Source organism: Macaca thibetana, chromosome 14 (assembly GCF_024542745.1).
Source record: "Macaca thibetana thibetana isolate TM-01 chromosome 14, ASM2454274v1, whole genome shotgun sequence".
Classification (NCBI taxonomy): domain Eukaryota; kingdom Metazoa; phylum Chordata; class Mammalia; order Primates; family Cercopithecidae; genus Macaca; species Macaca thibetana.
The window spans coordinates 110,949,803-110,966,265 of NC_065591.1; the positions used below are offsets into that span (position 1 = coordinate 110,949,803).

A 16,463-nucleotide genomic window follows, 5' to 3' on the forward strand; every position below is an offset into this window, starting at 1 on the left:
ATCTATTGCACGTGGTTCTTGGGCACTAGGTTCAGAGGCAGTGGAGGCTGGAGGGGCCCATGAACAAGATACTGGCATGGGGTTTGGCCATGCTGGACTGTATTATTCCGATCTCACACTGCTAATGAAGACATACACAAGACAGGGTAAGTAATTTATAAAGGAGGCTGGGCATGGTGGCTCACGCCCATAATCCCAGCACTTTGGGAGGCTGAGGTGGGCGGATCACCTGAGGTCAGGAGTTTGAGACCAGCCTGACCAACATGGAGAAACCTTGTCTCTACTAAAAATACAAAATTAGCTGGGTGTGGTGGCACATGCCTGTAATCCCTGCTACTCGAGAGGCTAAAGCAAGAGAATCGCTTGAACCCAGGAGGTGGAGGTTGCAGTGAGCTGAGATAGCGCCACTGCACTCCAGCCTGGGAAACAAGAGTGAAACTCTGTCAAAAAAAAAAAAAAAAAATTATAAAGGAAAGAGGTTTAATTGACTCACAGTTCCACATGGCTGGGGAGGCCTCACAATTGTGGCAGAAGGCACATGAGGAGCAAAGTCACATCTTACATGGCAGCAGGCAAGAGAGTGTGTGCTGGGGAACTCCCCTTTATAAAACCATCAGATCTCATGAGACTTATTCACTCTCATGAAAACAGCACAGGAAAACCTGCCCCTGTGATTCAATTACCTCCCACCGGGTACCTCCCATGACACGAGGGAGTTATGGGAGCTGCAATTGAAGATGAGATTTGGGTAGGGACACAGCCAAACCATACCATGGGCCATAGAATTCTTATCACCCTTTTCACACTTACCCCCCAGGCTTGGAGTTAGTGACCAGCAATATGCCTTTCTCTGCACAGACGGGCAACGGGGTCAGATTCAGGGTCTCCAGAAAAATCTCGGGCCCAGGATAGAGTCAGTATGAACTCACACTTTCCCAGAGAATAAGACTAAGCGGGGCATGGTGGCTCACGCCTGTAATCCCAGCACTTTGGGAGGCCGAGGCGGGCAGATCACCTGAGGTTGGGAGTTTGAGACCAGCCTGACAAATACGGAGAAACCCCATCTCTATTAAAAATACAAAATTAGCAGGGTGTGGGGGCACATACCTGTAATCCCAGCTACTGAGGAGGCTGAGGCAGGAGAATTGCTTGAACCTGGGAGGCAGAGGTTGTGATGAGCCAAGATTGTGCCATTGCACTCCAGCTTGGGCAACAAGAGCTAATCTCTGTCTCAAAAAAAAAAAAAAAAAAAAAAAAAGACTCTCACTGCCGTTAACCTTTACCCCACTGCTTCCACAGCGTCTTCAAGGAGGCGGGACCTGGGAGGGGATGGGTGGGAGGGTCAGTGGCTGTGATGAACCTTGTCCCTACCCCAGCACTGGGTTGCTGATCCAGCTATGGAGAAAGCTGCAGGTAGGAGGCCAGGAGAAATCCTCTGCAGGGGACTTTGGGACAGGCAGGGGGCCGACTTGGAGGCTGAAGCTTTGGGACCAGGGCACACTTGATTTTGGGGCTTGGAGCCCTGAGGCAGGTAAACAAGTCAGGAGAAAAGTAGTGAGTTGATATGTCTGTCTTCCTGGTCCACACCCTGTACTGATATGCTCAGATTTATGTGCCAAGGACTTGGGGGGAGGGGAAGGGAGAGGACCGCACAATATTCCTGTGCGTATGGCAGTGAGAAGAGAAGACCCTTTTGGAGCAGAATGGAGGGGGCATGCCCTGAGTTTGGGGGTTCCCCTGAGTCCTTTTAGTTTATGCCAATGGAAGAGGCACATCTGGGGAGAAGAATGTGACTCTCCTCCTCTCACCCACTTCTTTGCCCAGTAGATCTGCAGGACGCAGCCTCGTTAACTCTGTAAGTGCCATGAGGGTTGGGGCAAGGGGAAGAAAGAATCGGAGGCAGGGAAGCGCTTCACTGCCATTAGCACCTAAAGGAGATCCTGGGACCCAAGTCCAGCTGCCAGCTTGTACCTGCTTCCCCTGCCTCCTTGCAGGAAGTTTAAGTTTAACCCAAAGCTGGGCATTGATAATCCTGTCCTCTCACTGGCCGAAGACCACGACCCCTCTGGTAACTCCCTCACCCACTGACAACCATTCCCTTTCCCTGGAGGCACCACAACTCCACACAGCCTCCCATCTCCTTGGTAACCACTCACTCAGTCTCCCTCTGATAACAGCCTTGGTTGGGAGTAGAGATAGGAGGGGCCAGGCGTATTCTCCTGTCCCAGTCCCTCTGCCCATGAAGTGTTCACCCCACCACCCAACACCCAACCAGGCAGAAACTGCTTGTATCAGGACACAGGGTCTGCCAGGCACATGGCGAACCTGTACTTGGGCTGTGCCCTCTCCTCCCCCTTTTCTGCTGCCCACCTCACCCTCCAGATCCCTGGAGCCTGGAGCGGCCTCGCTTCTGCTTGCTGAGCAAAGAGAAGGGCAAGAGTTTTGGCTTCCACCTGCAGCAGGAGCTGGGCAGGGCTGGGCATGTGGTGTGCAGGGTGGACCCAGGCACCTCTGCCCAGCGCCAGGGTCTTCAGGAAGGAGACAGGATCCTGGCAGTGAACAACGATGTTGTGGAACACGAAGTCTACGCGGTGGTAAGGCTGTGGTCCGGGAGAGCATGCTAGCACCTCAGAAAGAGAAGCGGGTTGCTCAGTCCCCTGGGCACTATGGCAGCAAGGCACAAGCCTCACTCCCCTACACCCCAGGATTTAGGAGTGCCCAAGTCAGAGGGGTTGGGGAAAGCATCTAGAAAGCTGATTCCCACTGGGCGCAGTGGCTCATGCCTGTAATCCCAGCACTTTGGGAGGCCGAGGCGGGTGGATCACCCAAGGTCAGGAGTTCAAGGCCAGCCTGGGCAACATGGCAAGACCTTGTCTCTACTAAAAATACAGCAATTAGCTGAGCGTGGTGGTGGCGCCTGTACTCGCAGCTACTCGGGAGGCTGAGGCAGGAGAATCACTTGAACCTGGGAGGCGGAGGTTACAGTGAGCCGAGATTGTGCCATTGCACTCCAGCCTGGGCAACAAGAGCGAAACTCCATCTCAAAAAAAAAAAAAAAAAGAAAAGAAAAGAAAAGAAAGAAAAAAAGCCTATTCCCATGGCAAAAAAATGTGGATTCCAGGGAGGTCCTGGGGGTTGGCAAGAGGGTCTAGACCAAACCCACGCCCACGTGCCCTCTGTCCAGGTGGTACGCCGCATCCGGGCCAGCGGTCCTCGGGTGTTGCTGACAGTCTTGGCACGGCATGCACATGACGTGGCCCGAGCCCAGCTGGGAGAAGATGCCCACCTCTGTCCCACCCTAGGCCCAGGGGTCCGGCCCCGGCTGTGCCACATAGTGAAAGATGAGGGTGGTTTTGGCTTCGGCGTCACCCATGGTGAGCCCAGAGGGTGCGAGGGGGTGGCAAGGATGAGGGATTTCAGTCCCTGTTCAGGGCAGGCAGGCAACAGACTGGAACTTTTTTTTTTTTTTTTTTTTTTTTGATTTCTAGGCAATCAGGGTCCTTTCTGGTTGGTGCTAAGTACTGGAGGAGCAGCTGAGCGGGCAGGGGTGCCCCCCGGGGCCCGACTGCTGGAAGTGAATGGGGTCAGTGTGGAGAAGCTCACTCACAACCAACTCACCAGGAAGGTGTGGCTGCCTGTCTCCCACTCTCCTCCCCCAGTCTGGGCCTGGGCCCCACCTCGGGAAGACGCCTCCTCCCCTATGCACCTAACCTCCTTATCTGGTCTCCTACCTTGATCACCATCCTGCCCCTCTACAGTTTGTGCCAGGCTCCACTTAGTGCCTGGGAGGAGGGGCTGTGGGGGGAGCATGCCTCTTCTCTCCCTGCCCAGGTGTTATACTGATGCCCTGCTGGGTCCCCACAGCTTTGGCAGAGTGGACAGCAGGTGACCTTGCTGGTGGCAGGGCCAGAGGTGGAGGAACAGTGTCGCCAGCTGGGATTGCCCCTGGCTGCACCCCTGGCAGAGGGCTGGGCACTGCCCAACAAGCCCCGCTGTCTGCACCTAGAGAAAGGGCCCCAGGGTTTTGGGTTCCTGCTCCGGGAGGAAAAGGGCCCTGACGGTCGCCCTGGTGAGTAGGAGCCCTGGGGGTGGTGGGGGAAGGCGGGCCTTGGGGTGGGCACACAAGTGTATATACACCTTTCAGTGCACAGAAGAGGTGTCCCTGTCTGAGCTCTGGCCCTGGGCCGCCTCTTCCTGTTCACTCCGGGGTCAGTCCCCTGGTGTGCACACAGTGGCCTAGGATAGCTGGAGAGGAGCAGTGAGGATGTGTATGCCCCAGGACAGTTCCTGTGGGAGGTGGACCCGGGACTGCCAGCCAAGAAGGCTGGGATGCAGGCTGGGGACCGGCTGGTGGCTGTGGCTGGGGAGAGCGTGGAGGGGCTGGGCCATGAGGAGACAGTGTCCAGGATCCAGGCGCAGGGCTCCTGTGTCTCCCTTATTGTCGTCGACCCTGAGGCTGACCGCTTCTTCAGCATGGTGCGTGCTGAGGGGCAGGGGCTAGGGTTGGGGCAGGAGTGGAGCAGGGCTTGGGTCCAACAGATTTGCTCTACCTGTCACCTTCCAGGTTCGCCTATCCCCACTCCTCTTCTTGGAGAACACAGAGGCTCCCGCCTCTCCCCAGGGCAGCAGCTCAGCCTCACTGGTTGAGACAGAGGTCCCTTCGCTTGAAGACACAGGCGTGCCTTCTGTCCCTCTGGGCTCCCGACAGTGCTTTCTGTACCCTGGGCCTGGTGGCGGCTATGGCTTCCGACTCAGCTGTGTGGCCAGTGGGCCTCGTCTCTTCATCTCCCAGGTGACTGATGCCCCATGCATCTTGGATCCCTTCAATCCTTTGCTGCCTGATCAGTCTTCCTCTTCTTCCCTCCCAGAGCCTTAAGCCAGCAAACTTTCCCCTGGTGTCCCCTGTTCTGCATGCCCCCACACCACCAGGTGACTCCCGGAGGCTCAGCTGCCCGGGCTGGGCTGCAAGTGGGAGATGTGATTCTGGAAGTGAACGGGTATCCTGTTGGGGGAGAGAATGACCTGGAGAGGCTTCAGCAGCTGCCTGAGGCTGAGCCACCCCTCTGCCTGAAGCTGGCAGCCAGGTCTCTGCGGGGCTTGGAAGCCTGGATTCCCACTGGGGCTGCAGAGGTGAGGAAGAAGAAACGGATGGGACTGTGAGTAGTTACAGAGGGCAGGGAGGAGTGAGAAAGAAGGGCAGAGTGGGCGAGGTACAAGGTGAAGCAGTGTGGGGTATGCAGGTTGGGACTTCAGGTTGTGGTAGGTGGGGACAGAAGGACCCGTGAAATAAGCCCCATTCCTGGGCATTGCAGGGCAGGGGTGAGAAAGAAAAAGGAGCTCTTCTGGGTGCCACCTGGAATGACCTTCTACCTCCTCTCTCTGCACAGGACTGGGCTCTGGCCTCGGATCTGCTGTAGAGCACCTCTGCTTGGTACAGACATACTCAGGGGCTACTGTGTCTTCACTCTCCAGCCTGAGGTGGTGGAGGCAGGATTGCTCTCTCTAAGCCAGACTGGAGGAACTCAGGCACCACCGATCACAGGCTGGCCCAGGTGCTCCCCCGCTTCCTGCAGGCCCACCTTCTAGCAGAGGGTGTGGATGGAGGCCTCAGGCAGGTTCCTGAAGGAGTCTGAGGCTCCAGAGGATGTCATATGGGAGTTTGGAGAGCTGTGTCCCAGGGATGAAGGTGTGGCTGTGGGTCTGGCTAGGATTGAAGCCATCTGGACCTTTTCTAGATATGACTCCAGGACACTTGAGTGTAATGCAAAAATGTGGAGACCAGCTATGCCTGCCCTCTGTGGGTGCCTTAGCATTGCCGGAGGGTGGTGCTTGGTCACCGTTGCATTTGTTATAGAAGTGGCCGTTCCCCATAAATCTGACTGCCTGTGTTTGTGTTGGTGGGGGTAAGGGCAGTGGTGTGAAGGGACCAAAAGGGCCTCAGGCTCAAGGGGTGGGATGCGGCTTCTGCAGGAGGAAAGGTGAGACCTGGTCAAATTTCTTTCCTATCACTGAGTCTCAGGGATAATGGGTCAACCCAGAACTGAGATGTCTGCATGAGAGCCACTCCTAAAAATAAACAAAACAAAAGAAAAAAACAACAAAAGAAGAAAACTAAATAAAAATAAAAATAAAAAAGATCCACTCCTCTCTGCCAAAAGGCCAGAGCCCACAGCTCTACTGAGTTCTACATCAAGACACTTTATTGCTGGCGCCTCAGAGAACACTAGAGACTAGGGGCTGGTGGCCTCAAAGATCCAGGGCGGTGAGTCCAAACTGGCGTAGCTGCTCCTTGTGCCTGGCATGGAGTCTCAATGCCGTCCCATCCCACTGTGACTTGATGGCTCTCAGCTTGGCCAAGAGCCTGTCCAGACTGTCCTGCAGACATCAATATTTCAGCCCCCAGGAAGAGACAGGGAAGGAGTGAGGGCTGCCCCAGGTTGGTTCGTAAGCTTTCCTTGCCCAGTAGACATGGTTGTATCCCCTCTCTGCCCTCAGGATAGAGCAGGGCTCCCTTGGAGATACTTCTTCTCCTTACCCCTGGGTTGTCAGTCATCACACTAGCTGGGGTTTGTGGGCATGGGGGAGTCCTGGGTACTGGGATGACTGGGATCCAGGAGGTGGTGCTTACCTGTAAGATTTCCTCATACTTTGCCTCCATGTCTGCCACGTGGGTCCGAAGCTGAGACAGGGCCTGGTCCCGCTCTCTTAGAGCTTGTTCAGCCTCTTCCCAGGCAGCCGCAGCTTCCCTTTGGCATGCCTCTGGGGGCAGGCAGGATGAAAGACAGCAGGATGGTGACACTCTATCCTTGACCAGTCTCCAAAGGTATCTGGAAAGGAGACCTTGAATGGGCTCATTCCAGACTCCCCCAGCATCACCAACTTTCCTGCAGTCCCTGTAAAAGCTGAAGCTCCACTGAGGTATAGCAGAGAATGGTGGGCTTGAGACAGAAGGCTCCAAAGTCAGATTACTACCTAGGTGACCACAGACATGTCTCTTTCTGAGCCTCAGTGTCTTCATCTTTTTATTTATTATTTATTTATTTAGATGGAGTCCCACTCTGTCGCCAGACTGGAGTGCAGTGGCATGATCTCGGCTCACTGCAACCGCTGCCTCCTGGGTTCAAGCAATTCTCCTGCCTCAGCCTCCTGAGTAGCTGGGACTACAGGCACATGCCACCACGCCCAGCTAATTTTTTAATTTTTATTAGAGACAGGGTTTCACCATGTTGGCCAGGATGGTCCCTATCTCTTGACCTCGTGATCCGCCCACCTCAGCCTCCCAGAGTGCTGGGATTACAGGCGTGAGCCACCGCAGCTAGCTGGTGTCTTCATCTTTAAAGAGAGAATGACACATCTCTCAGGGGTATGCTGTGACCTTTAAACACGATAATGGATGACAAAGCACCTAGCTAGTATACAGGAAGTGCTCCGTAAACATTGATTCATTGGCCGGGTGTGATGGCTCACGCCTGTAATCCTAGCACTATGGGAGGCCGGGGAGGGCGGATTACCTGAGATCAGGAGTCCTGGCCAACATGGTGAAACTCCCATCTCTACTAAAAATACAAAAATTAGCCAGGCATGGTGGCACACATCTGTAATCCCAGCTACTCGGGAGGCTGAGGCAGGAGAATGGCTTGAACCTGGGAGGCAGAGGTTGCTGTCAGCCGAGATTGCGCCATTGCACTCCAGCCTGAGCAACCAGAACGAAACTGCATCTCAAAAAAACAAAACAAAACAAAACAAAAACAAAAAACAACAACAACAAAAACAAAAACAATTGAGTTATTGATTGACTTGGAATTTGAGGTAAAGCAAAGATTAGGAAAGGAACCCAGGGTCTGAATGGCAGATAAGCAGCTCCTGGCCATCTATAGCTAAACCAAAGGCTTTTTTTTTTTTTTTTTTGGTCGGAGTCTTACTCTGTCACCCAGGCTGGAGTGCAGTGGTGCGATCTCGGCTCACTGCAGCCTCCGCATCCTGGATTCAAGTGATTCTTCTGACTCAGCTTCCCAAGTATCTGAGATTACAGGCACATGCCACCATGCCCGGCTAATTTTTGTAATTTTAGTAGAGACGGCATTTCACCATATTGGCCAGGCTGGTCTCGAACTCCTGGCCTCAAGCAATCCTCTCGCCTTGGCCTCCCAAAGTGCTGGGATTACAGGGGTGAGCCACTGAGCCTGGCTGAAGGCATTTTTAAGGTATGAACACTTTGGGACCAAAATTGTGCAAGAGCTCATGTGTCATGCTGAGATATTTCAACATTATTTTGTAAGCAGGAGGCAAGAGAAGAGAAGCAAAGGCTTCCTAGTTTTTAAAAATATTTTTGCTTATTGGGAGTGTTTATTCATTTATTTAGTGAACAGTTATTTAGGACCTACCGGGTGCTAGGTCTTGTAAGTAAATAAGTCAAACATTTTCCCTTAGTTTCGTTGTAGAAATCAGCTAAACTAAAAGGGAATATGTTTTGCTCACAAGAGACATGGCAGTGGTGGGGAGTTAGGTAGGGCTGGACTTGGAGAGGAGGAAATGGGGTGTGACGCCTACCTCTTCTTTTTTATTTTTATTTATTTTTTTGAGACAGAGTTGCTCTGTCGCCCAGGCTGGAGTGCAATGGCGCGATCTCGGCTCACTGCAACCTCTGCCTCCCGGATTCAAGCAATTCTCCTGCCTCAGCCTCCCGAGTAGCTGGGATTACAGGTGTGCGCCACTACATCCGGCTAATTTTTATATTTTTAGTAGAGACAGGGTTTCGCCATTTGGCCAGGCTGTTCTCGAACTCCTGACCTCAGGCGATCCGCCCGCCTTGGCCTCCCATAGTGCTGGGATTACAGGCCTGAGCCACTGCGCCTGGCACCTCTTCTTTACTTACAACAGAGATTCTTGGCATCCCGAACCCTCTGCTCCAGTCCTCGGTGGTGGAGGGTCAGTGAAAGTGGGGAAAGTGATCCCAGAGCCCAGGTGGCAGCTTTCTGGAGCAGTGACTTTGAAGTCTGCCCCTTCATGCTGGCCCTTGCTGCAACTCTTGGAGACAAGGGGCTTGGGGGGTGGGGAAACCTACCTAGCTGCCCCCGAAGGCCCTTGACTTCTTCCTCCAGCTGCTTGCTGCGGGATTGCATATCCTCCTGCAGGGCATGGCACTGGCGACTCATCTCTGGGGTGGGGGCAGTAGGCCGCCAGGGACCCAGGTCGGAGATGGAGCAATGGAGAAAGGAAATGAAGTTGTGGGTGGGGAAGACTCTACTTGGTCTAGTGGAACAGGGGCACAAAGGCCTTCTTGGTTCTTCTTTTTCTTTTCTTTTTTTTTTTTTGAGACGGGGTCTCGCTCTGTCGCTCAGGCTGGAGTGCAGTGGTGCGATCTTGGCTCACTGCAAGCTCCGCCTCCCGGGTTCACCCCCTTCTCCTGCCTCAGTCTCCCGAGTAGCTGGGACTACAGGCACCTGCCACCACACCCGGCTAATTTTTTGCATTTTTAGTAGAGACAGAGTTTCACCGTGTTAGCCAGGATGGTCTCGATCTCCTGACCTCGTGATCCGCCCGCCTCGGCCTCCCAAAGTGCTGGGATTACAGGTGTGAGCCACCACTCCCGGCCCATGGTCTTCTTGGTTCTTTTTGTGATTCTGAGAAGCTAGAGACCATGAAAACCTGAGGAAGGGAAAGGAAGCCCAACCCACCTCCCCCACCGTCCAGCTTTGGATGGGGATGCTAGTCCTTCTCCCCTCCCATAGGATGGTTGAGGTGATGGCTATGACTGCATGTGTATCCTACACAGCATCAAGCACATGGCACCAGGCATCCTGGCAGGCCCCTGCCTGGGATCCCAGGAACCTACCTGCCTTTGATTCCTGCAGGATCCTGCCTGATTTGTACTGTTCGGGGAAGACCAAGACCAGGCCTGGCAGTTGGAAGCCCTCCTTGTTTCCCTTCCTTGCATCATCTGACCCTGCTGGTTGTCTTCCTCCAGGCCCCTGTCTCCTGCCCACCTGCTCAACAGACCACACACCTGCATATATGGCCTTCCCTTCACTTCGGGCCCCTTCCAGCTCAGCCTCCACCCTTTGCAGCCTCTGCTTCAGCTGGTCTTCGGAAGCCTTGGCTCGACGGGCTTCATCCCTCCGTAGAGCTGTGAGCAGTCCCAGAGCCACTGTCAGGACTGGCTGGGGCCCGCTAAATCAGCCCCCATGAACTTGATGAATTTTGCCCGTCTCTAGAAATCTGGTGGCGGGGCGTCCAGCCTCTTATTCTCTCTCTGGGTTTTGTTGTTTTTGTTTTTTATCCCTAGAGTCTCACAGGCTCCTCATTATTAAGAGGTAAAGACTCTCTCCATGTTCTGCCTATACAAAATAGCTTTCCGGATAGCCCGGCATGGTGGCTCATGCCTGTAATCCCAATATTTTGGGAGGCTTAGGTGGGAGAATTGCTTGAGGCCAGGAGTTTGAGACCTGCCTGGGCAACAGAGTGAGACCTTGTCTCTATAAGAAAAATAAATAGGGCCAGGCGCAGTGGCTCATGCCTGTAATCCCAGCACTTTGGGAGGCCAAGGTGGGAGGATCATGAGGTCAAGAGTTCGAGACCAGCTTGGCCAACATGGTGAAAACCTGTCTCTAATAAGAATACAAAAATTAGCCGGGCGTGGTGGCTGTGTGCCTGTAATCCCAGCTACTTGGGAGGCCGAGGCAGGGGAATCACTTGAGCCTGGGAGGCAGAGGTTGCAGTGAGCCAAGATCGCGCCACTGCACTCCAGCCTGGGCAACAGAGCACAGGACTCTGTCTTAAAAAAGAAGATAGTAAAATAAAATAAAATGAAATAATAAAATAAAATAAATTTTAAAAAAGAAAAATAAATAAATAAATAAAGTAGCTAGGTAGGGTGGTGTGCACCAGCTACTCGTGAAGCTGAGGTGGGAAGATTGTTGGGGTCCAGGAGTTTGAGATTACAGTGAGCTATGATCACACCACTGCAGTCCAGCCTGGGCAATAGAGCAAGATTCTGTCTAAAAAAAAAAAAAAGCTTCCTTTATCAACTCTCACTGCCCACCCCTCTCTCATTGTCTTTTTCCACTAGGGGATGGTTAGGGTTCAACTTAGCCCCCCACTGTATCTCCAACTCTCCAATCCCCCAGGATACAGAAATGCCCCATTTCACTTGCCCTGTTGCCCACCCCCATGCCAACTTCTACCCTCCTTACCCAAGTGGTCTCGGAGCAGCTCCTTCTCCAGCACCACCAGCCTGTGCCTGGACTCAGCCTCCACATCTGCACCTGCTGTGGCAAGTGGCAGAGCCTCAGCTCTTCGTGATCTCAGCATTCCTCACTCTCCTTGCGTCCTCACCCCACACCCTGCACTTTTGCCACAGGAGACCTGAGGACCACTAAATGAGGGATCCATGGTGGCAGAGTCTACTGAAGTCAGCACTGTGTCCTTACCAACCAGCACATAACAGATATGCAAAATACACATGACAAATATATTAGGAAGGCACAAAGCTAGATGGTGCTTAAAGGAGAGCGTGAGTGACCATTTCCCCACTTCCTCAGCTCCCTGCATCTGACTTCAAGGACACGAAAGAGGAAGGTCAAGAGAGTTCCATCCTGTCATGTAGAAGGCTGAATTCTCTCTGGAGGAGCTCTGTGTGGTCTTCATGCCAGAACATGGAGAAGCAGGGGGCACCTCCACCCACCATGACTCACCCCAGTTCTTTTTCTTCTGCGCCCCAGATTTCTTCCCTTTTTCTTTGTTTTTAAGTGGCATCTCCTTGCTGTCCTGGGAGAAGGAGGGGACCTTATGTTTAGGTCTGGACACAGGGATGCTTTCCTGACTGAATCAGGAGTCTCAGGGGAGTCTCCTGGTTCTACTCCAAATTTGTATCTCATACTCTTCAGAAAAGTCAGTTCACAGTCTCTTTGGAACCTCAGGCAGGGTTGGGGTCAACGGGGAGGGTGAAGTTTTTTCTCTCAACCAGGCTGACTGTACGGAAGTCACTCCTCACAACTCTCTTTTAGATAAATCCCTGTACCTGCTCCCCTCCCTCTTCCCATCATCCTCAACCCCCTCTTCCTACCTGTAGGATCCTCTCCTGCCAGTGTTGGGGCTCCCTGTGGAGTGACCCACCCGTGGGGAGTGGCAGAGAGAAGGCCCAACTAGCGAGGAGCCTGAGGCGGGGCCTGGGTCCTGGGAGCCAATCCTTGGTGACAAGTTTCTCTTGAGGGCAGGACTGAGGGCTGGAAGGTTGGGTTTCGGGAGGCTGTATGTTGTCCAGGCAACTGGGAAACATGGAGTTCGTAGGAAGGTGGAATGGGCTAAATCAGCTCACAAAGCTTAAAATATCAAGGTCTCAAAGGGTCAGTTCTTTCCTTATCCCAAAACCCTAAGTATAGTTTGAAAAGAAAGGGCTTTGGAGGCCGATTGGTTATGATTCATTGCCACGTAGACATGGCCTGCAATTTGGAGACTTCCAAATTCAGATGTACACATCTGAGATAATATGTTGTGCTGATACAGAGGAAAAGGACTGACAGTAGCCATGTTGGACAATTGACATCCCGAGGTCCCATCAGCAAAATGACATTAGTAGGTTTAAAACTGAAGATCTAAGCTGGGGGCGGTGGCTCATGCCTATAATCCCAACATTTTCAGAAGCTGAGGCAGGAGGATTACTTGAGGCCAGGAGTTCAAGACCAGCCTGGACAACACAGTGAGACCTCATTTCTACAAAAAATTAAAAAATTAGCCTGGCAGGGTGGTGCACACCTATTAGTCTCAGCTACTCGGGAGGCTGAAGCAGGAGAACCACTTGAGCCTGGGAGGTTGAGGCAGCAGTGAGCTATGATTGCACCACTGCACTCCAGCCTGGATGACAGAGGGAGACCCTGTCTCAAACAAACAAACAAACAAACAAACAAAAACCCCAAACCACTGAAGATCCTCTTCAGTACACTGTGGAATGAGGGTAATAAGTACAGGAATAGGTAGTCGAGGGCGTTTCCCACTTCAGAGAAATGAGACACAAAGGAACAGCAGACCCATGGACTCTAGGGTACTGACCTAGAGGGATGCAAGTGTGCAGGAAAGTGCTCAGGTTAGAGACAAGACATTTGAGTTTGAGTCCCAACTGTGGATATGTAAACGGAGGCAAGCCATTTGACTTTGCTCAGCATCAGTTTCCTGATCTTTAAATGTTTGATTTTGTAGCTCTTGAAAAGCCTGTGTTTTAGCTAGGTGTTTACATGGCTATCTTCTCTCCTAGTTACTTAATCTATTGCTACATTTCCCCATTCCCTTGTGTGGTTGATTTTCAGACAGGTGTTGAGACATTGCTTTGTGAGGCTCCCTGCAGCATAGAGTTGGTTGGGGCTCCCTCTAGTGGACTTGTTTGACATTCTCCTGAGTTTCCCACATTTTTGCTTTTAAATTATTTACTGGGCAATATTGGGGGTGACTCCCTTTGGGGATACTTCTTAGTGTCCTGCTGGAGCCAGGAGTGGCTGGAATAATTAATGTGGGGGAGAGAGTATGACGGGTGGCCCTCCCTTGTCAGGCAGCCTTCACTCTCCCTGCAGCTCTGTGCTATCCTGAGGCTTGCCATCTATCTGCCACTTGGATCTCTGGCACCATACTGGTTAGAGTGAAAACAGCAGACACTTCAGGGCTTTTCTCCTTTTGGATTAGGGGACCTGCAGACCGTTTCTTTAGGTTTTTTGTTTGTTTGTTTTGTTTTTGTTTTTGTTTTGAGACGGAGTCTCGCTCTGTTGCCCAGGCTGGAGTGCAGTGGCACGATCTCGGCTCACTGCAAGCTCCCCCTCCCGGGTTCATGCTGCGACTGCAGGCATCCACCACCACGCCCCGCTAATTTTTTTGTATTTTTAGTAGAGATGGGGTTTCACCGTGTTAGCCAGGATGGACTCGATCTCCTGACCTCGTGATCCACCCGCCTCGGCCTCCCAAAATTCTGGGATTACAGGCGTGAGCCACCGCGCCTGGCATTTTTTTTTTCTCAGTGTCTCTCTCTGTCACCCAGGCTGGAGTGCAGTGGCATGATCACGGATCACTGCAGCCTCAGCCTCTCCAGGCTCTGGTGATCTTCCCACCTCAACCTCCTGAGTAGCCGGGACTATAGGCGCATGCCACCACACCTGGCTAATTTTTATATTTTTTGTAGAGACGGGGTTTACCATATTGGCCAGCATGGTCTTGAACTCCTGGCCTCAAGTGATCTGCCTGCCTTGGCCTCCCAAGGTTCTTGGATTACAGGCGTGAGCCACTGCACCAGGCTATCTTTTTTTTCAGACAGAGTCTTGTTCTGTCACCAGGCTGGAGTACAGTGATGTGATCTCGGCTCACTGCAACCTCCACCTCCTGGGTTCAAGCAATTCTCTGCCTCAGCCTCCCGAGTAGCTGGGATTACAGGCACCCACCACCACGCCTGGCTAATTTTTGTATTTTTAGTAGAGATGGGGTTTCACCATCTTGGCCAGGTTGGTCTTGAACTCCTGACCTCGTGATCCACCTGCCTCAGCCTCCCAAAGTGCTGGAATTACAGGCATGAGCCACTGCGCCTGGCCTTCTTTCTTTAGGTACTTCTCTTCAACTCTGTCACCCTCAATATTTTTGGTCCATTGCCTATTGTCAGGAGCAGATCTGTAGAAATAGCCACAAGAGGCTGGGCATGGTGACTCATGCCTGTTATCCCAGCACTTTGGGAGGCTGAGGTGGGCAGATCATGAGGTCAGGAGTTCGAGACCAGCCTGGCCAACATTATTAAACCCTTTCTCTACTGAAAAATACAAAAATTAGCTGGGCATGGTGGTGTGCGCCTGTAATCCCAGCTACTTGGGAGGCTGAGGCAGGAGAATCGCTTGAACCCAGGAGGTAGAGGTTGTGGTGAGCCAAGATCACGCCACTGCATTCCAGCCTGGGCAACCAGAGCAAAACTCTGTCTAAAAAAAACCCGTGGTCTCTGCAACCCCTTATTGTGATCCAGACATTCCTTTCTATTGATTCCAGATCTTTAGATAATAACTCTTTCAAGCAATTGTCAATTGGAAAATCTCTGAATTCACTTATGACCCGGAACCTAATTCTAACCCTAATTCCCTTACCCACTTCCTCACTTCCAGTTGTCCTGCCTTTCTAGACCTAACCAATGTACATCTTACATGTATTGATTGATGTCTTATGTTTTCTTAAAATGTATAAAGCAAGCCGGCGCAGTGGCTCACGCCTGTCATCCCAGCACTTTGCGAGGCCAAGGCAGGTGGATCACCTGAGGTCAGGAGTTCAAGACCAGCCTGACCAACATGGTGAGGCCCTGTCTCTACTACAAATACAAAAAATTAGCCGAGCATTTTGGTGGGTGCCTGTAATCCCAGCTACTTGGGAGGCTGAGGCAGGAGAATCTCTTGAGCCCGGGAGGCGGAGGTTGCAGGGAGCCGATATTGCGCCATTGCACTCCAGCCTGGGCAACAAGAGTGCAATTCCGTCTGAAAAAAAAGCAAAGATGCAAAAAGCCAAATTGTAGCCTGTTCACCTTCAGCACTTGTCAGGATCTCCTAAGAGTTGTGTCACGGGCCATTGGTCACTCATATTTGGCTCAGAATAAATCTCTTCAAATATTTTACAGAGTTTGACTCTTTTCTTTGACATGAGACTAATGTTAATAAGTTCTGATAGCCCACTACCATCAGACCAGCTTCTTCTAATCTTGAGCATGTTTTTCATTTATTCTCCCTCCACCACCTCCTTCTCCTGTGCTGTAATGTAGTGGGGGTTCCTGTCCCTGTCCTCCTCATCTAGAAGCCTGTTTGGGAGGTTTTTCTTTTTTCTTTTTTTTTTTTTTGAGACGGAGTCTCGCTTTGTCGCCCAGGCTGGAGTGCAGTGGCCGGATCTCAGCTCACTGCAAGCTCCGCCTCCCGGGTTCACGCCATTCTCCTGCCTCAGCCTCCCGAGCAGCTGGGACTACAGGCGCCCGCCACCTCGCCCGGCTAGTTTTTTTTTTTTTGTATTTTTTAGTAGAGACGGGTTTCACCGGGTTAGCAAGGATGGTCTCGATCTCCTGACCTCGTGATCCGCCCGTCTCGGCCTCCCAAAGTGCTGGGATTACAGGCTTGAGCCACCGCGCCCGGCCTGGGAGGTTTTTCTTTCTTTCTTTTTTTTTTTTTTTTTGAGACAGTCTCACTCTGTGGCCCATGCTGGAGTGCAGTGGTGTGATCTCAGCTCACTGCAACCTCTGCTTCCTGGGTTCAAGAGATTCTTGTGCCTCAGTCTCCCGAGTAGCTGGGATTACAGGCATGTGCCACCACATTCAGCTAATTTTTGTATTTTTAGTAGAGATGGGGTTTCACCATGTTGGCCAGGCTGGTCTGGAACTCCCAATCTCAGGTGATCTGCTTGCTTTGGTCTCCAAGTGTCAGGGTTGTGTGAACCCGAGCAACTCCATCTTGAAGAGGAGCTGGGTAAAATGA

General features: G+C 52.2%; 2 protein-coding genes across 8 annotated transcripts; one reads left to right on the plus strand and one right to left on the minus strand.

The window, feature by feature from the left end:
• The first annotated feature begins 387 nt into the window (after window positions 1–387).
• Window positions 388–6,142, plus strand: NHERF4 (NHERF family PDZ scaffold protein 4). 4 transcript variants are annotated; one of them, XM_050759388.1, is made up of 11 exons: window positions 388–1,413; window positions 1,828–1,855; window positions 1,995–2,068; window positions 2,383–2,594; window positions 3,185–3,374; window positions 3,489–3,583; window positions 3,865–4,069; window positions 4,280–4,476; window positions 4,565–4,792; window positions 4,930–5,130; window positions 5,388–6,142. In XM_050759388.1, exons 1-11 carry the CDS (start codon window positions 1,398–1,400, stop codon window positions 5,415–5,417), a joined length of 1,476 nt encoding a protein of 491 aa, XP_050615345.1. In that variant the 5' UTR covers window positions 388–1,397; the 3' UTR covers window positions 5,418–6,142. The 4 variants fall into 4 exon arrangements, with proteins under 4 accessions (XP_050615345.1, XP_050615343.1, XP_050615342.1 ...); XM_050759386.1 differs by having other exon boundaries at window positions 391–1,413; window positions 3,489–3,625; XM_050759385.1 differs by having other exon boundaries at window positions 1,384–1,413; window positions 1,825–1,855; window positions 3,489–3,625.
• A 36-nt stretch (window positions 6,143–6,178) lies between these two features.
• CCDC153 (coiled-coil domain containing 153) lies at window positions 6,179–12,112 on the minus strand. Of its 4 annotated transcripts, none has more exons than XM_050759399.1 (7): window positions 12,065–12,112; window positions 11,694–11,766; window positions 11,193–11,264; window positions 10,007–10,126; window positions 9,065–9,157; window positions 6,629–6,759; window positions 6,179–6,375 (listed from the first exon to the last, which is right to left on the minus strand). In XM_050759399.1, exons 2-7 carry the CDS (start codon window positions 11,752–11,754, stop codon window positions 6,247–6,249), a joined length of 606 nt encoding a protein of 201 aa, XP_050615356.1. In that variant the 5' UTR covers window positions 11,755–11,766; window positions 12,065–12,112; the 3' UTR covers window positions 6,179–6,246. The 4 variants fall into 4 exon arrangements, with proteins under 4 accessions (XP_050615356.1, XP_050615355.1, XP_050615354.1 ...); XM_050759398.1 differs by having other exon boundaries at window positions 11,193–11,267; XM_050759397.1 differs by having other exon boundaries at window positions 11,193–11,267; window positions 11,694–11,761; window positions 12,065–12,110.
• Window positions 12,113–16,463: the final 4,351 nt, after the last annotated feature.